This window comes from Salmo salar, chromosome 26 (genome assembly GCF_965601325.2).
Source record: "Salmo salar chromosome 26, fSalSal1, whole genome shotgun sequence".
NCBI classification, from domain to species: Eukaryota; Metazoa; Chordata; class Actinopteri; order Salmoniformes; family Salmonidae; genus Salmo; species Salmo salar.
In genome coordinates, this window is record NC_138316.1 from 25,636,145 (window position 1) to 25,660,054 (window position 23,910).

At 43.6% G+C, this 23,910-nt stretch overlaps 1 protein-coding gene across 2 annotated transcripts in view; it reads left to right on the forward strand.

Annotated features, from left to right (window-relative positions):
- The window catches only part of LOC106587509 (diacylglycerol lipase-alpha), a 40,172-nt gene that overhangs the window by 7,082 nt on the left and 9,180 nt on the right, over window positions 1-23,910 (forward strand). For both annotated transcript variants that reach the window (XM_014175960.3, XM_014175959.3), the window contains exons 2-17: window positions 9,002-9,103; window positions 9,285-9,496; window positions 11,559-11,660; window positions 11,869-12,007; window positions 12,222-12,309; window positions 12,454-12,588; window positions 12,731-12,808; window positions 12,909-13,033; window positions 14,517-14,667; window positions 15,411-15,494; window positions 17,021-17,098; window positions 17,376-17,456; window positions 17,630-17,772; window positions 22,508-22,576; window positions 22,669-22,741; window positions 22,879-23,087. In XM_014175960.3, the coding sequence (XP_014031435.2) occupies window positions 9,009-9,103; window positions 9,285-9,496; window positions 11,559-11,660; window positions 11,869-12,007; window positions 12,222-12,309; window positions 12,454-12,588; window positions 12,731-12,808; window positions 12,909-13,033; window positions 14,517-14,667; window positions 15,411-15,494; window positions 17,021-17,098; window positions 17,376-17,456; window positions 17,630-17,772; window positions 22,508-22,576; window positions 22,669-22,741; window positions 22,879-23,087 (1,862 nt within the window). In that variant the 5' untranslated portion in view covers window positions 9,002-9,008. The remainder of the gene's footprint in view (window positions 1-9,001; window positions 9,104-9,284; window positions 9,497-11,558; window positions 11,661-11,868; window positions 12,008-12,221; window positions 12,310-12,453; window positions 12,589-12,730; window positions 12,809-12,908; window positions 13,034-14,516; window positions 14,668-15,410; window positions 15,495-17,020; window positions 17,099-17,375; window positions 17,457-17,629; window positions 17,773-22,507; window positions 22,577-22,668; window positions 22,742-22,878; window positions 23,088-23,910) is intronic.

Below are 23,910 nucleotides of genomic sequence, written 5' to 3' on the forward strand. Positions count from 1 at the left end.
TGAAATCAAGGCCTGGGTGGACTGACAAAACTCTGTCCGGTGTCGGTCGGTGCTCAGTGGGTGAAGATGCTGGTTACAGTAAATGGAACGAGAGGGAGCTCATGGGTAGACGTCAGTAAGTGCTGGGAGAGGTGACATGCATTGGAGAGAGCGAGGTACGTGGTCAGTTGCACAAATGAATGCATTCAACCGAAATGTGTCTTTCACATTTAAGGGTGCAATATGCAGAAATCACTCCGCCATTTTGAACCAGTGACCTTTCAGTTACTGGCCCAACACTCTTAACCGCTAGGCTACCTGCCGGTAGGGGTTATCCAGACTTTTCACACTCTTGCTTTGACCACCAGATGACAGAAATGGTAAGAAAACTGTTATCAGCTGAACATAACAGTATGGCAGTGGAAGGGAGGACAGTAGCAGATGACCCAACTGTGGTTTGTGACTATTAGGATTTCCCAGTTTTAGCCAATTTAATTGCAGATATTCTGTTACAGATTTGGTAACATAATTTCAGTTTTTAATAACCAAATCATTCATAAACAAAATTTATATTAGTAAAAAACACTAACTAGTTGATAGGTCTCCACCTTGTTACTTCTGTGAACTTTAATTATCCTCCCTTCTCATGAGGGAGAAAGATTTGAAAATATCTTAAAGATATGTGGGGTTTTGGTAATGGAATTTTAAGGCACAAGGCAATGTTTCTTAAACTTCCAGAAGGCAGAAAAAGTATCCTAAACTACACTGAACAAAAATATAAATGCAACATGCAACAATTTCAAAGATTTTACAGTTCAAATAATGAAATCAGTCAATTTAAATTAATTAATTAGGCCCTAATCTATGGATTTCACCTGACTGGGAATACAGATATGCATCTATTCACAGATGCTTAAAAAAATAACATTTGGGGCGTGGATCAGCAAACAAGTACGTATCTGGTGTGACCACCATTTACCTCATGCAGCGTGACACTTCTCCTTCGCATAGAGTTGATCAGGCTGGTGATTGTGGCCTATGGAATGTTGTCCCACTCCTATTTAATGACTGTGCAAAGTTGCTGGATATTGGCGGGAACTTGAACATGCTGTTGCACACATCGATCCAGAGCATCCCAAACATGCTCAATGGGTGACATGTCTGGTGAGTATGCAGGCCATGGAAGAACTGGGATATTTTCAGCTTCCAGGAATTGTGAACAGATCCTTGCCACATGGGGCTGTGCGTTATCATGCAGCAGATGAATGGCACAACAATGGGCCTCAGGATCTCGTCACAGTATCTCTGTGCATTCAAATTGCCATTGATAAAATGCAGTTGTGTTCATTGTCCCTAGCTTATGCCCGCCCATACCATAACCCCACCACCACCATAGGGCACTCTGTTCACAACGTTGACATGTGGGCGGGTAAACCGCCCACACCATACACACTGTCTGCTATCTGCCCGCTACAAGCAGCGTGCCAGTGGCCATCAAAGGTGAGCATTTGCCCACAGAATTGAATTAAGACACTGAACTGCAGTCAGGTCAAGACCTGGGGAGGACAATGAGCATGTAGATGAGGTTCCCTGAGATGTTTATGACAGTGTGTGCAGAAATTCTTAGGTTATGCAGCTGTCCAGGTGGCTTGTCTCTGATGATCCCTCAGGTGAAGAAGCTGGATGTGGAGGTCCTGTGGTGGCGTGGTTACACGTGGCCTGCAGTTATGAGGCCGGTTGGACGTACTGCCAAATTCTCTAAAACAACGTTGGAGGGGGCTTTTGGTAAAGAAATGAACATTAAATTCTCTGGCAATGGCGTTGGACATTCTTGTAGTCAGCATGCCAATTGCACGCTCCCTCAACTTGAGACATCTGTGGCATTGTGTTGTATGACAAAACTGCACATTTTTAGAGTGGCCTATTATTGTCTCCAGCACATGGTGCACCTGTGTAATGATCAAGCTATTTAATCAGCTTCTTGAAATGCCACACCTGTCAGGTGGATGGATTAGCTTGGCAAATTTCAAATGCTTACTAACGGGGATGTAAAAAAATTTCTGCACCAAATTTCAGAGAAATAAGCTTTTTGTGCGTATGGAACATTTCTGGGATATTTTATTTCAGCTCATGAAACATGGGACCAACACTTTACATGTTGTGTTTATATTTTTGTTCAGTGTAAATGTGTTTTGATATGGGGTCTTTACCTAAACATTATTGTGTTTTTATGATATCTTTTTAAGACTTTTTCTGGTAGATTTTTCATGTTTGACAAGAAATCAACGCCTTTGTTTATCCATTTTTTTTTTAGGATAAAATGTTTTTTTTTATATATTCCTTTATTTCTCAGAGACAGATATATATATATAGATATATATGACTCGTAGTTTTCATTTGACACCCAATTTGACATGTTGGTGCTCATGGGTAATTTTACATGGAAATGACCCATAGCACCGGTTCCAATCCAAATTCCAATGCCGTTTAGCAAACTCCAGGGGCACTGGATAAGGTCAATGACATCAAGAATTGTATCAAGTACCACTACATTTTAACTAAAAACCTGGTTGCCTGTGCAAGGAGGCTGAAACATGTGAAACTTCCTGCAAGACATTGACCCCAAGCACACACAAGTCCATAAGCATAGATGAAGGATATCGAAGGATTCTCTATGGAGGAATGGTCTATGATCAATCCCAATGTGTTCTCCAGTCTTATAAAACATTTTAGAAAAAGGCTCAGCGTCGTTATCCTTGGAGCGTGCTGGAGTTTTGAAAACCGGGGGATCCAATAATTTTGAGCCCTTTTCTTTTTTGATTTTGATTTTTTATTACTTGTTCAACAAAATCTCTTTCTCTGAGAAATTATATTTTTAGGGCATACAATTGTTTGTATTTTTGGGGCACACAATATAGCTCAGTATTATTTATTCTATACTGTATTATTTTGCTTTTCTTTATCAAGGGATCCAATAATTCTAGATACCACCGTATACACAGTCACCTCCAAAGACATTGTGATGAGGTGACAGCTAGCTTTCAGATTAAGTGTCAAAGAATGTCAACCAGCCATACCGACATAGAGACTGAAGCATTGGACTGGGAATAATTGGACTGCATCTAATCAACTAATCACACATCGAATTACTTACCAATATACCTCCATCTATCCTACCTCCTCAAATTCATCTGGCCTCAAATGGCTGTGAAATGAAATGTGGGTCGAAGATAGTGCTGATGGTTTGGAGTGGGTGGGTTTGGGTCATAGCATCAATTACTTCACTATGATGAGATTTTCTATCAGGTAAAAGGCCACCTAGGGTGATAGGCAGTATGTTTACAAAATACCTCATTCAATTTGATCAGTTAACCTGTTTTTACCAAGCAGTTTGAAAATGAATTTTCTCTGTAATGTTTGATTTAGTAGTAGGCCTAGCCTATATGAGATCAACCTCACCTGAAGGAAAGCATTACAAATACCACACTTTTTAGAGCTTTATGACAGTAATGGGAGTGATTACACGGTTTGTTTGTTTATTTTCAAACCAGTTGTATTGCTCTGTGTGTTTGCAGAGATGTCCTAAGGTCTAGAGACAGTCTATTTGCTTTTACGGGCGAACCCTCCTGAGTTGGCCTAAAACGGAGAGGGAGAGGGAGGCAAGATGTTTGCTTACCAAACTGAAATGTGAAGCATCACTGTGTGACCCACTTACACTTGACCTGATGCAAATGGCACGTGGAGACTGCCGCAGTTACACTCAAACTGCTGTATGAGACTGGAACAGTTTGGTTTAATGTGCTGCACTAGCCTGGGCTTAAACAAGCTTGGCACAATAAACCTGCTGTAACTAGTATGTGAAATAGGGATCCGTCTGTTAAGTTAATCTCGTCCCTTTTTCAGGACCCTGTCTTTTAAAGATAATTTGTAAAAATCCAAGTAACTTCACAGATCTTCATTGTAAAGGTTTTAAACACTGTTTCCCATGCTTGTTCAATGAACCATAAACAATTAATGAACATGCACCTGTGGAACAGTCGTTAAGACACTAACAGCTTACAGACGGAAGGCAATTAAGGTCACAGTTATGAAAACTTAGGACACTAAGGAGGCCTTTCTACTGACTCTGAAAAACACCAAAGAAAGATGTCTGGGGTCCCTGCTCATCTGCATGAATATGCTGCAAGGAGGCACGAGGACTGCAGATGTGGCCAGGGCAATAAATTGCCATGTCCATACTGTGAGACGCCTAAGACAGCGCTACAGGGAGACAGGACGTACAGCTGATTGTCCTCGCAGTGGCAGACCACGTCTAACAACACCTGCACAGGATCGGTACATCTGAACATCACACCTGCGGGACAGGTAAAGGAAGGCAACAACAACTGCCCGAGTTACACCAGGAATTCACAATCCCTCCATCAGTGCTCAGACTGTCTGCAATAGGCTGAGAGAGTCTGGACTGAGGGCTTGTCGGGCCTGTTGTAAGGCAGGTCCTCACCAGACATCACCGGCAACAACGTCGCCTATGGGCACAAACCCGCCGTCGCTGGACCAGACAGGACTGGCAAAAAGTGCTCTTCACTGACGAGTTGCGGTTTTGTCTCACCAGGGGTGATGGTCGGATTCGCATTTATTGTTCGAAGGAATGAGCATTACACTGAGGCTTGTACTCTGGAGCGGGATCGATTCGCGAGGTGGAGGGTCCGTCATGGTCTGGGCCGGTGTGTCACATCGGACTGAGCTTGTTGTCATTGCAGGCAATCTCAACGCTGTGCGTTACAGGGATGACATCCTCCCTCGTGGTACCCTTCCTGCAGGCTCATCCTGACATGACCCTCCAGCATGACAATGACACCAGCGATACTGCTCATTCTGTGCGTGATTTCCTGCAAGACAGGAATGTCAGTGTTCTGCCATGGCCAGCGAAGAGCCCGGATCTCAATCCCATTGAGCACGTCTGGGACCTGTTGGATCGGAGGGTGAGGGCTAGGGCCATTCCCCCCAGAAATGTCCGGGAACTTGCAGGTGCCTTGTTACCCCACTCTTCCAACATCTCACAGCAAGAACTGGCAAATGTGGTGCAGTCCATGAGAAGGAGATGCACTGCAGTACTTAGTGCAGCTGGTGGCCACACCCAATACTGACTGTTACTTTTTGTTTTTGACCCTCCCCCTCCTTTGTTCACGGACACATTATTCCATTTCTGTTAGTCACATGTCTGTGGAACTTGTTCAGGTTATGTCTGTTGAATCTTGTCATGTTCATACAAATATTTACACATGTTAAGTTTGCTGAAAATAAACACAGTTGACAGTGAGGGCGTTTCTTTTTTTGCTGAGTTCATATGTAGTTATGAAATTGTGAAAATGTTCAGTATTCCACCCATGAGGCCACTAGGTCATTTTAATACAGGAAAGGGTTTTAATCATTGTTTTGAGTGACGTCACTGGACAGACAAATCACTATGCTGAAGAGGTTTCTCTCCGAGTGTGCTGTGTGGGGAACAAACATTTCTCACATGCAGGGACTTGTCATACAAACATTTCACAAAACACATGTTAGTTGGATTCACAGATCCAAATTAGATTCACAGATCCAAATTAGAATAGATCGTAGTAGTGAGAGATTCTATGACTCACAGTTGACAGAATGGAGAGAACTGTCTTGCAGAGTGGCCTGAAACCGCATACGCAATACTACATTTCCCCAAAGGGACACAAAGAAATTCATTTAATGGACTGTTATTTCTCTTTGCTCAGTTGAGCTGTTCTTGCCATAATATGGACTTGGTCTTTTAAGAAATAGGGCTGTCTTCTGTATACCACCCCTACCTTGTCACATCACAACTGATTGGCTCAAACGCCTTAAGAAGGAAAGAAATTCCACAAATTAACTTAACAAGGCACACCTGTTAATTGAAATGCATTCCAGGTGACTACCTCATGAAACTGGTTGAGTGAATGACAGGAGTGAGCAAAGCTGTCAAGGCAAAGGGTGGATACTTGGAAGAATCTCAAATGTATGAAATATATTTTGATTTGTTTAACACATTTATTTTTGGTTACTACATGATTCCATGTGTGAAATGTAATAGTTTTGATGTCTTCACTATTATTCTACAATGTAGAAAATAGTACAAATTAAGAAAAACCCTGGAATGAGTAGGTCTGTCCAAACCTTTTGACTGGTACTGTATGTTCTCTCTTCAACTGGTTTGGAGACATTTCTAACAGCTTAATATGGTCTTTGCATTTCCAAGCTGAAGGTGCCATCCACATTCCTAAAATGTGCTTCTTTGAGGTCTTTATGACCTGGAAGTCTCTTGGTATCACTTAGCTTTCCTGCCATGTTGATGCTGAGTCTGTTGAATAAAATGGCTCATTATTATATCCCTACAATATTTCTCAATTCTTTCTTCATTTTACACCACAAAAGAAAACACTTTCAAAAGTTTTCCAATTCAACAGAACCCCAGTTCTACAGACCTAAGTCCATTTGATAAATGTTTACCCAGTCTTGCACATCTCTAGGGTGATGGATGCCCTACGCTAAGCGCATGCGTTGGCCTGTGGGTTTAAGACATGCACTGATGAGTGGTTAATATCCTCGTTTTGAAGCTTCAGTAGAAAAACCCACTTCAGCAGAGGTCACAGTCCTGACTGGCCGGCTGGACGGTGGAACTCTGCTTGGGTGGGCTCTGGGTAGATCACTGCCATATGGGAGGGCTTGGAGTTGGACAGTGGATATGACTGTGAGATGAGCTGGGTGTTGTCTGTATGAGCACTAATGGAGTGCAGCCAAACCAAGGGCTATGGTAGCACTTGGGCTTACTATTTTTTTTATCGTCAAAGGAATTTATCCCAAATGAATTATGCTGTATGGAATACAGTGTCTATAACCTGGGTATTGTGGATTTGTGTTGACTGTCATACATGTATGGTTCCTAGAATAGCCTACCAGTTGGCAAAGGAAAGCTGTTTACGCCTGCCATTAAATCCATACTCTCTTTGTTAGAGGTTCTAGGAGCCATTGCCCTAAAATGCAAGCAATGTTAATAGTTAATATGTAACTTATTATACTTTCTGAAAGACAAAGGGACAGTTGGGGGTTTGAGAACAGAAACTCAGCTTCTCCCTACAATTGTATTTTATTTTTATTTCACTTTTATTTTACTAGGCAGGTCAGTTAAGAACAAATTCTTATTTAAAATGACGGCCTACACCGGCCAAACCCAGTTGACGCTGGGCCAATTGTGCGCCGCCCTATGGGACTCCCAATCACAGCCGGTTGTGATACAGCCTGGATTCGAACCAGGGTGTCTGTAGTGACACCTCTAGCACTGAGATGCAGTGCCTTAGACTGCTGCGCCACCCGGGAGCCTTCTACTCTGTCATCTTCTCCGTTAATACCTGTCCCAGACTTTTCTAAATCTAGGCCTAATCAGATTCAATAAAAACACATGGGCTTATTGGTATGAGAGAGTGTGTGCTGCTTCACTGATCCTATTGATATAGCCTTTCCAATTAAAGTGGTAGTGTGTTCCACTGGTAAGATCCCCATGGGGACGGCAACCTGTATCTAGGCTATAACACACTGCCTGGAGGAGAGGAGGGTCAGGTTTGGAATGAGGACGTCACTGTCCCAAGTGGTGGAGGACAGACCTCCTACATTGTGGGACCTGCTATATTTCATTAGCCTGATTTGTTTCGGCCTAAATGAGGTGTTTACTCTCTTATTCCTTTTTCCCTCTTCTCTTGTTCCCCTCCTCCTTCCCTCCTCTCTATAATGTGAGTCACACCCACAGGAAGCCATGTGGCAGCCGGCGACCGGGGTGGCAGAGCAGTAATGTTGTCCTAATCTGTAGTGAGACCATATAGACCTGTCACACTGTGTTTAGTCAGCCTTTATTGAAGCATACACTAGACATAGTATGTCTTGAAAATCATTGAATATGTAGTTGCCGACTTTATCCAGTTTTAGGATCCCTGCCCCCACGCTATAGTTAAATTCTCTATAAAATGAGTCACAAACTTGGTACACTGTCACACTAGGCGTTCCTTACACGGTTTTAACCATCTGCTACCCATGTGTTTTGTGACAGTGGGCTTTGCTTCTGTTTTGACCAAATATGCTAACGGAATACCACTACAGGCTAAGGCTAGCCACCTCTCCAGATATGCTAACGGGATACCACTACAGGCTAAGGCTAGCCACCTCTCCAGATATGCTAACGGCATACCACTACAGGCTAAGGCTAGCCACCTCTCCAGATATGCTAACGGCATACCACTACAGGCTAAGGCTAGCCACCTCTCCAGATATGCTAACGGCATACCACTACAGGCTAAGGCTAGCCACCTCTCCAGATATGCTAACGGCATACCACTACAGGCTAAGGCTAGCCACCTCTCCAGATATGCTAACGCTCTCCCTCTCTTTTACTTCAGTTCAATCTAGGCCTAAGGCACTTTTGACTTGTTTTGGATAAAGGGAAGGGAAGAATGGAAAGGGGTGTTCACGTTACCAGAGCATATGGTAACAAACAGACCCATTGAAACAAGTCCTCTCTCACACCCTCACTCATTACCTGGGCCACATTATCCACATAAACCATCTTAGCCATTACCCCACTGTCTCCCTTCCTCCCCCTCTCACACTCTCTTTCCCTCCATATTTCCATTTCACCTCTCTCTTTCCATCTGGAGAGTTTCATTGTGAGAAGAAACAGAGCGTTCTGCTATAGTCTGACTGATGCTGCAGAGCTTTGAGGAAGTCTTGGCTATTATGAAAGCTGGTCAGTGGGGAAAGAGGGTCTGGCCTTTTGATCACACCATAATGTGGACATTGCTTTTTTATTTCTTGTTCTCTCTTGCTTTCTCAGAGGGCAGCAATGCTGGGTACTGTGGGCAGGATTTGTTAAAGCCAAGGGTGTGTGTTAAACCACTATTTTAAGCGCTCTTTTGTTCGAGATTATAAAGATTTGTCATAACGTGCTGTTTTCTTCCTCTCTCCCTCACAGGGCAGTGATGCCTGGTATGGTGATGTTTCGGCGGCGCTGGTCAGTTGGCAGTGATGACCTAGTGCTGCCCGCCCTCTTCCTCTTTCTACTGCACTGCGTCTGGTGAGTACTGCGTTTGGATGTTTCTCTCTGTGAGTGTATGTTCCTGTGTGTCTGTGGTCCGGAGTTCCCACACCAAGCTAAAAGTATGAAGCTGTATTTGAGATGGAATATTTACCCCCAAAAATGTTGTCTGAACCATGGGTGTGTCATCTGTGTGACCATGCCCCTCCCTCCCCTCCAGGCTGGTGGTTCTGTCTGTGGTTCTGTTCGGCCTGCCCTATGGCTCGGACCAGTCCTGCTCGGTCACCCTGGTGGACCATGGCCGGGGGTACCTGGGCATCTTGGTCAGCTGCCTGATCTGTGAGAGCGCCATCATATGGCTGAGTATGAGAGGCAGCATCCTCTACACACAGCCCAGAGAAGCTGTGCAGTATGTCATCTACATACGACTAGGTAAGACACACCAGCCTGTTATCACAGACACACGCTGTATGTATGTATGTATGTATGTATGTATATATGTATGTATGTCACGCTTAACATTCAGTGCCTTCGGAAATTATTCAGACCCCTTGATTTTTCCACATTTTATTGTTAGTCTTTTCCTTAAACTGATTAAATTGTATTTTTTCCCTCATAATGACATATAGCAAAAACACGTTTTTAGAAATGTTTGCTAATTTAAAAAAAATTCAAAACGGAAATATTACATTTACATAAGTATTCAGACCTTTTACTCAGTGCTTTGTTGAAGCACCTTTGGCAATTATCACAGTCTTCTTGGGTATGACTACAAGCTTGGCACATCTTTATTTGGGGAGTTTCTCCCATTCTTCTCTGCAGATCCTCTCAAGCTCTATCAGGTTGGATGGGGAGCATTGCTGCACAGCTATTTTCGGGTCTCTCCAGAGAAGTTCGATCGGGTTCAAGTCCGGGCTCTGGCTGGGCCACTCAAGGACATTGAGACGTGTCCCGAATCCACTCCTGTGTTGTCTTGGCTGTGTGCTTAGGGTCGTTGTCCTGTTTGAAGGTGAACCTTCGCCCCAGTCTGAGGTCCTGAGCGCTCTGGAGCAGGTTTTCATCAAGGATCTCTCTGTACTTTGCTCTGTTCGTCTTTGCCGCGATCCTGACTAGTTTCCCAGTCCCTGCTGCTGAAAAACATTCCCACAGCATGATGCTGCCACCACCATGCTTCACCGTAGGGATGGTGCGAGGTTTCCTCCAGAAGTGACGCTTGGCATTCAGGCGAAAAATAATCTTGCTTCTCATGGTTTGAGAGTCTTTAGGTGCCTTTTGGCAAACTCCAAGCGGGCTGTCATGTGCCTTTTACTGAGGAGTGGCTTCCATCTGGCCACTCTACCATAAATGCCTGATTGATGGAGTGCTGCAGAGATGGCTGTCCTTCTGGATGGTTCTCCCATCTCCACAGAGGAGTGAACATTGGGTCCTTAGTCACCTCCTTGACTTAGGCCCTTCTCCCCCGATTGTTCAGTTTGGCCGGACAGGCAGCTCTAGGGAGGGTCTTGGGGGTTCCAAACTTCTGCCATTTAAGAATGATGGAGGCCACTGTGTTTTTGGACCTTCAATGCTGCAGACATTATTTGATATTCTTCCCCAGATCTGTGCCTTGACACAATCCTGTCTTGGAGCTCATGTCCTTCGACCTCATGTCTCTGACATGCACTATGGGACCTTATATAGACAGGTGTGTGCCTTTCCAAATCATGTCCAATCAATTGAATTTACCACAGGTGGACTCCAAGTTGTAGAAACATCTCAAGGATGATCAATGGAAACAGGATCTCATAGCAAAGGGTCTGAATACTTATGTAATGTTGGAATCGGCTAAACTTTGAACATTGAGATATTCAATAAATGATAGAGACGAAGCCTTGAATAGAAAGAATCTGTAGCAACCCAGAAGGCTTTGGAATGTGTTTGATGGAGGAGAGGAGAGCGATGTGTTGATGTAGGGAAGACAGATGGACATCTGTGGATTAGGTGGAGGAGGGGTTGAGGTCAGGAGGTGAGGGGTGAGGTCAGTTCCCCTTAAGAGAGTAATCAGGGTTAGTATCTGGTTACCTTCTTTCTCTTGGGCATAAACTAAGGATGGAGAGAGGGAGTGTCTTAAGTAGGATGTGTATATAAACTGTGATGTGAGAAATGTTTTGCTGTCTGATTACAGCTGTACAGAACCTTTGGGAATGATTAAACTTGGTTAAAGCTTCTCTAGTGTCCGTGAGTTATTTACTCTGAAAAATAAGAACCTAAGGTTTCGTTTTTGCAAAAATTTAGCTAACATTTCTAAAACCTGTTTTTGCTTCATCATCATTATGGGGTATTGTGTGTAGATTGCTGAGGATTCTTTTTTTTTAAAATCCATTTTAGAATAAGCCTGTAACGTAACAAAATGTGGAAAAATTTGAGGGGTCTGAATACTTTCCGAAGTATCCTGTCTAATTTCACAAGATTGAGTAATGTTGTTTCTCTTCCCTCCCTACTTTCTCTCTTTCAGCCATCTTGTTGGTGGAGTTAGTATATGCAGTGGTGGGGATCGCCTGGCTTTTCCAATACTACCAACCGTGCTCTGATGTCACTGCCAAGAACCTTGCTTTGGGTGAGTTAGAGAGGGAGTATGAGGGAGCAGCAATCACTAGAGTAAATATGTTGTAGACTAGAGTAATCTTCGAAGAGAACAAGGATGGACTTGTAAAACAAAGTAATGGAGTAGAAATGCCCATGGGCATGTTTTGCTTTTCTTACACCATTGGGTGGTTCGTTATGAAGATCACAATATATCAAAACTATCATGTCTCCCCCCCCAGGGATTGTGGTGTGCAATTGGCTGGTGATCTTCAGCGTGTGCTTCACCCTCATGTGTACCTTTGACCCCACGGGACGCACATTTGTCAAACTGAAAGCCACCCGGCGACGCCAACGCAACCTCACCACCTACACCCTCAGGTTGGTACCCTCTTCCCTGCATACTACCATCTGTACACCCTTAGGTTGGTACGATCTGCCCTACACACTACCATCTCTAAACCCTCAGGTTGGTACCCTCTGCCCGACACACTACTACCATCTGCCCTACACACTACTACCCTCTCTGCCCTACTCTGTCCATACCCAGCACAGCACACTAAGGTAACCATCCTGCTGTGCCTCACTTCCTCAGACACAGGCTAGAGGAGGGCCAAGCCAGCAGCTGGAGCAGGAGACTGAAGTTCTTCATGTGCTGCACCCGAGCCCAGGACACACAGTCTGTGAGGGAAATAGAATTCATGTTTCTCTATCCATCACCCAACTTCATATATGATACAAGCTATTTAGTGACAATCAATGGTTGTGGTTGGGATCCATTCTTGTGGTTATTCATGGTTCAACCTCTGTCTATCCTCTTCTATTAGGATGCGTATTCTGAGGTGGCCAGCCTGTTTGCAGAGTTCTTCAGAGATCTGGACATTGTGCCTAGTGACATCATAGCTGGCCTGGTGCTGCTTCGCCAGAGACAGAGGTCCAGCAGAGATGCCATCCTGGACCAGGTAACGGGATGGGGTCCAGTGTGGAGAGCGAAAGAGAGAGGGATGGTGGGATAGGCAACAGGTAAAATGGTAACAGAGTTGGAGGGCCTCTTTGTGTTTGACAGTCTTATTAGTGTGTGAAATTGTTGTTTTTCTCCCTCAGGCCAACAATGACATTTTAGCCTTCTTATCTGGAATGCCTGTAACTCGCAACACCAAATACCTGGACCTTAAGAACTCGGTGAGTGTGTGTTTGTGGATTTATATTGAACATCTAAGGCAGCGGTGTAGCCTCTGTCTCTGTTTGTGGATGTATTTTTAACATTGTGTGTGTCCCTCAGACGGAGATGGGCATGTACAAGGAGGTGTGTTACTACATGCTGTTTGCCCTGGCAGCGTACGGCTGGCCCATGTACCTGATGAGGAAGCCTGCGTGTGGGCTGTGCCGCCTGGCCAGCTCCTGCCAGTAAGTCTGCCTGCCTCCCTCCCATCCCATACACTTACACCGGTTTCACATTTCACATTCATCAGTATTGACAAAGTGGTAATCCACTGGGACAATAACACTCTGGTCAAACCCCACTCTCTGACAGAGTGGGTAAACAATGGAGCACTGACACACAGCGTGTTCCACTCCACTGTTCAGACAAAACACTGACCCACGCACTAACCACTTGACTAGTGATACAAAGACCTAAAAACACTGAATCACACATATGTTTGGGTTTTAGACTCACACACTCAGTCTAAGGACCTATTGTAGTAATCTCTCTCCATCGCTCCCCTTTCTTTCTCTCGTCTCTGTCTGTACTCTCTTTCTTTCTCTTTCCCTCTTTCTTTCTTTTTCTCTCTTTCTCTCGCTTTCATTTTCTTTTCTCTTTCTCTCGTTCTCTCTTTTTCTTTTTCTCGCCCTTTCTTTTTCTTTCTCTCTTTCCCTCTTTCTTTTCCTCTTTCTTTCGCTTTCCCTCTTTTTCTCTTTCTCTGGCTTTCTTTTTTCTTTCTCTCTTTCCCTCTTTCTTTCTTTTTCTCTCGTTCTCTCTTTCTCTCTCGTTCTCTTCTTTTTCTCTCTCGTTCTCTCTTTCTCTCTCCCTCTTTCTTTCTTTTTCTCTCTCTTTCTTTCATTTTCTTTTTTCTCGCTCTCGCTCTCTTTTTCTCGCTCTCTTTTTCTCGCTCTCGTTCTCTCTTTCTCGTTCTCTTTCTTTTTCGCTTGTTCTCTTTCTCTTTTTCTCTCCCTTTCTTTTTCTTTCTCTTTTTCTTTTTCTCATTCTCTTTTTCTCTCGTTCTTTTTCTCTTTTCTCGTTCTCTTTCTCTTGTTCTTTTTCTCTCTTTCCCTCTTTCTTTCTTTTTCTCTCTTTCTCTCGCTTTCTCTCATTTTATTTTTCTCGCTCTCGTTCTCTTTTTCGCTCTCGTTCTCTCTTTTTCTCTCGTTCTCTTTTTCTCTCGTTCTCTTTTTCTCTCCCTTTCTTTCTCTTTCCCTCTTTCTTTTTCTCTCTTTCTTTTACTTTTTCTCTCTTCTCTCGCTTTCTTTCTTTCATTTTCTTTTTTCTTTCGCTTTCTTTTTCTCGCTCTCGTTCTTTTTTCTCTCGTTCTTTTTCGTTCTCTCTCGTTCTTTTTCGTTCTCTTTTTCTCTTTCTTTTTCTCTCTCTCTCGCTCTTTCTTTTTCTTTCTCTCATTCCCTCTCTTGCTCGCTCTTTCTCTCTTTTACTCTCTTCTCTCTTTTCTCTTGCTCTTTTGCTCTTTTACTCTTTTTTTACTCTTTCTTTCTCTTTTTGTCTTTCTCCCTCTCTTTTTCTCTCGCTCTCTTTCGCTCTTTTACTCTTTCTCTCGCTCTCTTTTTCTCTTGCTCTTTCTCGCTATTTCTCTTTCTTTCTCGCTCTCTCTCTTGCTCTCTTTCTTTTTCTCTTTCTTTGCTCTCTTCTTCTCTCTCTTTCTTCTCTCTCCTCTCTCAGCTGTACATCAGGGTCTGGCTCTAGGCTGTCCCAGACAGTGACAGTGGAGGAGGATAACTGTTGTGGCTGTAACGTCCTGGCTATCCGCCGCCACTTCCTGGACAGAGAGCTGAAGCAGGTCCACGTTGTCTACACATCCTGGCACGACGCGGTGAGTAGAGTACCAAATGGATGGGTGACAGCCTTAGAGGTCAGGGGTCAGTCTGGACAATTACCAGGCATGAGTAGAATACAGAAGATACAACATGCAGTGTTAGTAGAAGCAATTTGCAAAGTACAGATGAACAGGTTTGTCAATCATGAACATGATTTGTCATATTGTCTGTCAGTCAAAAATTTGCTGTATCACTCTCCTTGGAATTGTTTCTCTAAATAATCACTTGATGATATATTGCACTTAGTTCCCTCAATAATATATGTAATATAACACCTTGCATGTAATATAACACCTTGCATGTAATATAACACCTTGCATTGCTCTGTACCAAGGGAAGTAAATCACACTGCCAATCTGCTGGCTGGACAAATACTATCCCAATCACATCCAAAATATTCCACCTGTTAATTATTTTCTGTTCACAGAGGGAAGTTGCCGTAGCGATAAAGAGAGCACTCAAAACACACTAACTGATTTGTAAAGCAGACTTCTCTGTTAACTGGGCCAAGTCTGACTTTCCATCCATTAAACCACACCATGCAGGCTAGCTAGCAGAAGAGTGGAGGGTCTGGACTCTGCTGACTCGCATCACAGAGGGAGTTAGGTCAGGACACTCCATGATGGAAGTCATCATTATAGTCCTTGGCTGTTTCTTCTGCGATACCTTTTATTGATGTGTGTAACTAAAATAACTAGATTTAGCTGCTACCTCTCACTATTCTCTCTCCCCTTCATAGGTTTACGAGACACCTTTCTTTGTGGCTGTGGATCATGGGAAAAAGAAAGTTGTCATCAGCATTCGAGGAACCCTGTCCCCCAAAGTAAGACACAGTGACAAACCAATGACTCACAAGTGACTGACCAGAGAGTCATCTAACTACCATGGTTGTGTCCCAAATGGCAATCTATTTCCTATATATTGCAACACTTTTGACAAGAGCTTCTGGTTGAAAGTTGTGCATGTAGGGTTTAAAAAAAGAGTCAGGGTGATGGCACCTCCCAAAAAGACTGCAACAGCCTACACAGTCCACTATATAGGCCAAAAGATGCTATTTGGGATGCAGACAATGAATCACAACTGAATGACCAGATAGTCACCAAAGTCCATGTCAGTCAATTATGGAGCACAATACAATGTTATGCAGTACAACGACTTTCAGTGAAGTTAAATTCCTCACAGTTCTATGACATCAAATTCCCATGAAGTCTCCATCTTCAACTGAACTCCCACACCACCTCTCTTGTTGGCTGAACATTCTCTGGGCTCAATTTTGCTCAAGTACTGTAAAAATCACTATACTGCGCATCACGATTTATGAGGTAACTTTTCTTTAACAGTGTCCAAGGAAAGGAGAATATTATTTAACTGGAGCAGGAAGAAAATGTGTTGCACTTGCTAGCTGTATTCAGAACTCCCCTTGAATATGTGTCAACCCATCTATTTAAAATCTCACAGTTATTTTTCTCACAGCAAAATAGTTTTTTCTTTACTTGAGGAAATGAGGCCCATCTTTCTCTCTCTCACTCACTCACTCACTCACTCACTCACTCACTCACTCACTCACTCACTCACTCACTCACTCACTCACTCACTCACTCACTCACTCACTCACTCACTCACTCACTCACTCACTCACTCACTCACTCTCTCTCACCTCCTCCAATAAAGACATGCTCCGGCAACTAAGAAAGTATTTTTTAAACCTCACGCTTTCGGCTGGATGTGTCAATGTCTAGTTCATACATGCAGAATTACTGTTTTACCTCAACTAGCCACGAAATCCCTAGTTTGAAAGCGACTGTTTTCTTCAAGCTGTGCCGTGCCATTTTCTCTACATTTCCCCCAATGTGGCCCAGCCCCCTAGCAATTCGAGTTCAGTCCCTCTCATTTGAAAGGGAAAGGGCACAACTGAATGCATTCAACCGAAATGTGTCTTCCGTATTTAACCCAATAACTAAATCAGAGAGGTGCCGTGTGGCTGCCTTAATCGACATCTGCCTTGATCAAGGGCAGAATGGCACATTTTTCCACGTTGCCAACTCTGGGATTCGAACAAGCAACCTTTCGGTTACTGTCCCAACGCTCTAACCGCTAGGCTACCTGCCGCTGAGTGACAGCTAGCATAGGCCTGCCCAGTGTAATCCAATGAGGTTGCCGGGAGACCGAGAGCAATGATATGGTGCACATATCTGCATATGTGAAGTAGTACGCAGTTTTCAGGGACCGCTTTTGGCTCGTGAGTGCTACTTTCAGAACAAGTCGCTAAAAAGTTTACAAAAGTACCAGAGAATCTCTTTAAGTGCATGTAGTTGTATCATAATGTGTGTGTGTGTGTGTGTGTGTTAGGATGCCCTGACTGATCTCACAGGGGACTCTGAGCGTCTGCCAGTGGAGGAGCAGCATGGAAACTGGCTGGGCCACAAGGTCAGAATGCATTCACCCAGCCAGACCTAGTCACATCAGAGGTTCCCTTGGGTGTTAACCCTTTGTTACAAGCCATCCCCAAGAGCTATTGGTCCAATGTGCTCCCAAAGCACAGGGGCCATTTCACTTCTCAAAAGAGGAATGATTTATAGATGTGAAATGAGTGGATAATAAAATTATTTAATAAATAATGCAAAGAAAAAATGGATGGAATGTAACAGTCTGCCTCTCTCGCTCCATCTCCCCTATTCCCTCCCTCTTTCTCTTCCTCTCTCAGGGGATGGTTTACTCAGCAGAGTACATTAAGAAGAAACTGGAGCAGGAAATGATCTTGTCACAAGCGTTTGGAAGAGATTTGGTACATGAGTGATGAATATGTCTGTGTGGAGTGTGGTAGAAAGTTTGTGTATATTGGTTGAAATGTAATAGGTTTTCATAACTAACACTTTCATGGGAACAGAGCATTAGAAGAAATAGAAGATTTTGTTGAAGGGTGTGTGTATACAAGTCTAATCCTAATGTTTTTCTCAGGGTAAGGGAACCATGCACTACGGGCTGGTGATAGTTGGACACTCCCTTGGTGCCGGTACAGCAGCCATTCTGTCCTTCCTACTCCGTCCCCAGTACCCCACACTGCAGTGCTACTCCTACTCTCCACCAGGTGGCCTTCTGAGGTAAATATGGCCTTCATCATCTCATCAAACTATATGGTAGATGTAGTTGCTCGGCCCATTGCTTGTAGCCACTTGTAGCTATTGCAACAGGATAGAAAGCACCAAGACCTACTCGGATCAAGAGGACTTTGCATCAGACATCCACATCCCATTGCATGTATAGCCTGGAATTGTATTGGGAAAGAAATTACCGATAGTACACTGAAACGTCTCGCCTTCAACAGTCATAAGATCACTGTGTAACATGTCCATGTGTGTCTTTCAGTAGAGATTAGGCTCTATTATGGGGCTTGTGTCTTTCAGGAGATATTAGGCTCTATTATGGGGCTTGTTTCTTTCAGGAGATATTAGGCTCTATTATGGGGCTTGTTTCTTTCAGGAGATATTAGGCTCTATTATGGGGCTTGTGTCTTTCAGGAGATATTAGGCTCTATTATGGGGCTTGTTTCTTTCAGGAGATATTAGGCTCTATTATGGGGCTTGTGTCTTTCAGGAGATATTAGGCTCTATTATGGGGCTTGTTTCTTTCAGGAGATATTAGGCTCTATTATGGGGCTTGTTTCTTTCAGGAGATATTAGGCTCTATTATGGGGCTTGTGTCTTTCAGGAGATATTAGGCTCTATTATGGGGCTTGTTTCTTTCAGGAGATATTAGGCTCTATTATGGGGCTTGTTTCTTTCAGGAGATATTAGGCTCTATTATGGGGCTTGTTTCTTTCAGGAGATATTAGGCTCTATTATGGGGCTTGTGTCTTTCAGGAGATATTAGGCTCTATTATGGGGCTTGTTTCTTTCAGGAGATATTAGGCTCTATTATGGGGCTTGTGTCTTTCAGGAGATATTAGGCTCTATTATGGGGCTTGTGTCTTTCAGGAGATATTAGGCTCTATTATGGGGCTTGTTTCTTTCAGGAGATATTAGGCTCTATTATGGGGCTTGTTTCTTTCAGGAGATATTAGGCTCTATTATGGGGCTTGTTTCTTTCAGGAGATATTAGGCTCTATTATGGGGCTTGTGTCTTTCAGGAGATATTAGGCTCTATTATGGGACTTGTGTCTTTCAGGAGATATTAGGCTCTATTATGGGGCTTGTTTCTTTCAGGAGATATTAGGCTCTATTATGGGACTTGTTTCTTTCAGGAGATATTAGGCTCTATTATGGGGCTTGTTTCTTTCAGGAGATATTAGGCTCTATTATGGGGCTTGTGTCTTTCAGGAGATATTAGGCTCTATTATGGGGCTTGTTTCTTTCAGGAGATATTAGGCTCTATTATGGGGCTTGTGTCTTTCAGGAGATATTAGGCTCTATTATGGGGCTTGTTTCTTTCAGGAGATATTAGGCTCTATTATGGGGCTTGTGTCTTTCAGGAGATATTAGGCTCTATTATGGGGCTTGTGTCTTTCAGGAGATATTAGGCTCTATTATGGGGCTTGTGTCTTTCAGGAGATATTAGGCTCTATTATGGGGCTTGTTTCTTTCAGGAGATATTAGGCTCTATTATGGGGCTTGTGTCTTTCAGGAGATATTAGGCTCTATTATGGGGCTTGTTTCTTTCAGGAGCTATTAGGCTCTATTATGGGGCTTGTGTCTTTCAGGAGATATTAGGCTCTATTATGGGGCTTGTTTCTTTCAGGAGCTATTAGGCTCTATTATGGGACTTGTGTCTTTCAGGAGATATTAGGCTCTATTATGGGGCTTGTTTCTTTCAGGAGATATTAGGCTCTATTATGGGGCTTGTGTCTTTCAGGAGATATTAGGCTCTATTATGGGGCTTGTTTCTTTCAGGAGATATTAGGCTCTATGGGGCTTGTTTCTTTCAGGAGATATTAGGCTCTATTATGGGGCTTGTTTCTTTCAGGAGATATTAGGCTCTATTATGGGGCTTGTTTCTTTCAGGAGCTATTAGGCTCTATTATGGGACTTGTGTCTTTCAGGAGATATTAGGCTCTATTATGGGGCTTGTGTCTTTCAGGAGATATTAGGCTCTATTATGGGGCTTGTTTCTTTCAGGAGATATTAGGCTCTATTATGGGGCTTGTTTCTTTCAGGAGATATTAGGCTCTATTATGGGACTTGTGTCTTTCAGGAGATATTAGGCTCTATTGTGGGGCTTGTTTCTTTCAGGAGATATTAGGCTCTATTATGGGGCTTGTTTCTTTCAGGAGATATTAGGCTCTATTATGGGGCTTGTGTCTTTCAGGAGATATTAGGCTCTATGGGGCTTGTTTCTTTCAGGAGATATTAGGCTCTATTATGGGGCTTGTGTCTTTCAGGAGATATTAGGCTCTATTATGGGGCTTGTTTCTTTCAGGAGATATTAGGCTCTATTATGGGGCTTGTGTCTTTCAGGAGATATTAGGCTCTATTATGGGACTTGTGTCTTTCAGGAGATATTAGGCTCTATTATGGGACTTGTGTCTTTCAGGAGATATTAGGCTCTATTATGGGGCTTGTTTCTTTCAGGAGCTATTAGGATCTATTATGGGGCTTGTTGCTTTCAGGAGATATTAGGCTCTATTATGGGGCTTGTGTCTTTCAGGAGATATTAGGCTCTATTATGGGGCTTGTGTCTTTCAGGAGATATTAGGCTCTATTATGGGACTTGTTTCTTTCAGGAGATATTAGGCTCTATTATGGGGCTTGTGTCTTTCAGGAGATATTAGGCTCTATTACATTTACATTTACATTTTAGTCATTTAGCAGACGCTCTTATCCAGAGCGACTTACAAATTGGTGCATTCACCTATAATATCCAGTGGAACAACCACTTTACAATAGTGCATCTAAATCTTTTAAGGGGGGGGTTAGAAGGATTACTTTATCCTATCCCAGGTATTTCTTGAAGAGGTGGGGTTTCAGGTGTCTCCGGAAGGTGGTGATTGACTCCGCTGTCCTGGCGTCGTGAGGGAGCTTGTTCCACCATTGGGGTGCCAGAGCAGCGAACAGTTTTGACTGGGCTGAGCGGGAACTGTGCTTCCTCAGAGGTAGGGAGGCGAGCAGGCCAGAGGTGGATGAACGGAGTGCCCTTGTTTGGGTGTAGGGCCTGATCAGAGCCTGAAGGTACGGAGGTGCCGTTCCCCTCACAGCTCCGTAGGCAAGCACCATGGTCTTGTAGCGGATGCGAGCTTCGACTGGAAGCCAGTGGAGAGAGCGGAGGAGCGGGGTGACGTGAGAGAACTTGGGAAGGTTGAACACCAGACGGGCTGCGGCGTTCTGGATGAGTTGTAGGGGTTTAATGGCACAGGCAGGGAGCCCAGCCAACAGCGAGTTGCAGTAATCCAGACGGGAGATGACAAGTGCCTGGATTAGGACCTGCGCCGCTTCCTGTGTGAGGCAGGGTCGTACTCTGCGAATGTTGTAGAGCATGAACCTACAGGATCGGGTCACCGCCTTGATGTTGGTGGAGAACGACAGGGTGTTGTCCAGGGTCACGCCAAGGCTCTTAGCACTCTGGGAGGAGGACACAAGGGAGTTGTCAACCGTGATGGCGAGATCATGGAACGGGCAGTCCTTCCCCGGGAGGAAGAGCAGCTCCGTCTTGCCGAGGTTCAGCTTGAGGTGGTGATCCGTCATCCACACTGATATGTCTGCCAGGGGCTTGTTTCTTCTTGTTTCTTTCAGGAGATATTAGGCTCTATTATGGGGCTTGTTTCTTTCAGGAGATATTAGGCTCTATTATGGGGCTTGTGTCTTTCAGGAGATATTAGGCTCTATTATGGGGCTTGTTTCTTTCAGGAGATATTAGGCTCTATTATGGGGCTTGTGTCTTTCAGGAGATATTAGGCTCTATTATGGGGCTTGTTTCTTTCAGGAGCTATTAGGCTCTATTATGGGGCTTGTTTCTTTCAGGAGATATTAGGCTCTATTATGGGGCTTGTGTCTTTCAGGAGATATTAGGCTCTATTATGGGGCTTGTTTCTTTCAGGAGATATTAGGCTCTATTATGGGGCTTGTTTCTTTTTGCGTTGTGGCATAGCTAAATAACCTCTATAAAGCGGCCAGTCCCCTCAAACTGGATTTGCAATGTAAATCATGGTGAGAGGTAGTGTGAACTTATGACATGTTCCAGTGCTCTGCCAGTCCAGTGCTGTTCTGAGAAGGTAATTTGTGGTTAGAACTGGTTCTAGATTTTCTGTGCTGATCAGATGAGGTAGAGGCCTTTTGTCAAGTCCTCCAGTTTGTAGATTATAGCATAAAGCAGGGAACTCAGAAGCACCATCTCTGTATACACCAGTGTTTTCTGTGCTGAGATCTTTTTTCTTCTTCATATTTGTCAGTCGTGACTTGTGATCTAGCCCGTTTGTCTCTGATCTCATCTATTGATATTGATTAGATCCCAATCCCTTTTATGACACCGATGTCGATATCTTGGATGCTTTTTATTGAAGGGCAACTCATCGCGGGCCATGATGCCTCAACACATCGACGTTTGCTGTGGAGAGATGTTGAATTATTTAGCTGGAATGAGATCAGACTCGTGAATTTTGTGTGTGGAAAACGTCTGGCTGGAAATTCAGCAGCAGCAGTTTCAGTGGTGACGGAGGGAAAGAGTACACATCACACTCTTACTAGACAAACACTTCGTTTTTCTGACCCGCTCTTCCTTTTTTCACATCCTCTTTCCCTTTTTGTGTCTCTGACAAGCATTTCACTACACCCGCAGTAACATCTGCTAAATATGTGTATGTGACCAATAACATTTGATTTGACTCTCCTCGTCGTTTTGTTTCTACAGTGAGGATGCTATGGAGTACTCCAAAGAGTTTGTCACTTCTGTCGTTTTGGGAAAGGACCTTGTCCCGAGGTATGTAATCTGTGTAGAAACCCAACCTATTTCAAGTATCATATGTTATGGTGTACAGCTGGACTCATTTCTCTCTTGTTTGTCTCTCATAGGATTGGTCTCTCTCAGTTGGAGGGGTTTCGGCGCCACCTGCTGGAAGTCTTACAGAAGAGCAACAAGCCAAAGGTAGCGCATGTATTTCTAATTAGATAGCAAACTGTGTGTGTGTGATCAAACTCTGTATATTCTACAGAAAGGAAGCATCAACACTGTGCTCTAACCGCTATCAGTATAGGTTGTAACTGCTGATATCTCCCTGCCAGTGGAGGATCATTGCAGGGGGAACTAAGTGCATTCCTAAGTCCGAGCTGCCTGTGGACGACGGCCCCCAGCCCCAGGCAGCCCCCGTGCCCCCCAGCACCCGTCTCTGGCTGCACCCCAGTGATCTCAGCATCGCCCTGTCAGCCTCCACCCCCCTTTACCCCCCGGGCAAGGTCATCCACGTGGTTCACAACCACCCCTCAGAGACATGGTAAGAGCCCTGGCATTACAATGATGGCACAAGAAAGTTCATTAGTCACATTCACAGGGTCACAGATGTCATTTCAGGGTACTGTGGAATCCTCTGACCAACAATGCCGGTCAAAGAGAAGTGAGTGAAACAATAGTACAAATAATATTAGTAGTAATACTAATATATAGTAGTAATATAAAATAATAGAATAGAAAAAGATCACAGGACAGCATATACTCTATATACACTACCGTTGAAAAGTTTGGGGTCATTTAGAAATGTCCTTGTTTTTGAAAGAAAAACAAATGTTTTGTCCATTAAAATAACATCAAATTGATCAGAAATTCAGTGTAGACATTGTTAATGTTGTAAATTACTATTGTTGCTGGAAACGGCTGATTTAAAAAAAAAAATGGAGTATCAAAATATGTGTACAGAGGCCCATTATCAGCAACCATCACACTTGTGTTCCAATGGCACGTTGTGTTAGCTAATCCAAGTTTATCATTTTAAAAGGCTAATTAATCATTACAAAACCCTTTTGCAATTATGTTAGCACAGCTGAAAACTGTTGTTCTGATTGAAGAAGCAATACAACTGGCCTTTAGACTAGTTGAGTATCTGGAGCATCAGCATTTGTGGGTTCGATTACAAGCTCAAAATGGCCAGAAACAAATTACTTTCTTCTGAAACTCGTCAGTCTATTCTTGTTCTGAGAAATTAAGGCTATTCCATGTGAGAAATTGCCAAGAAACTGAAGATCTCGTACAACACTGTGTACTACTCCCTTCACAGAACAGTGCAAAGTATCTCCAACCAGAATAGAAAGAGGAGTGGGAGG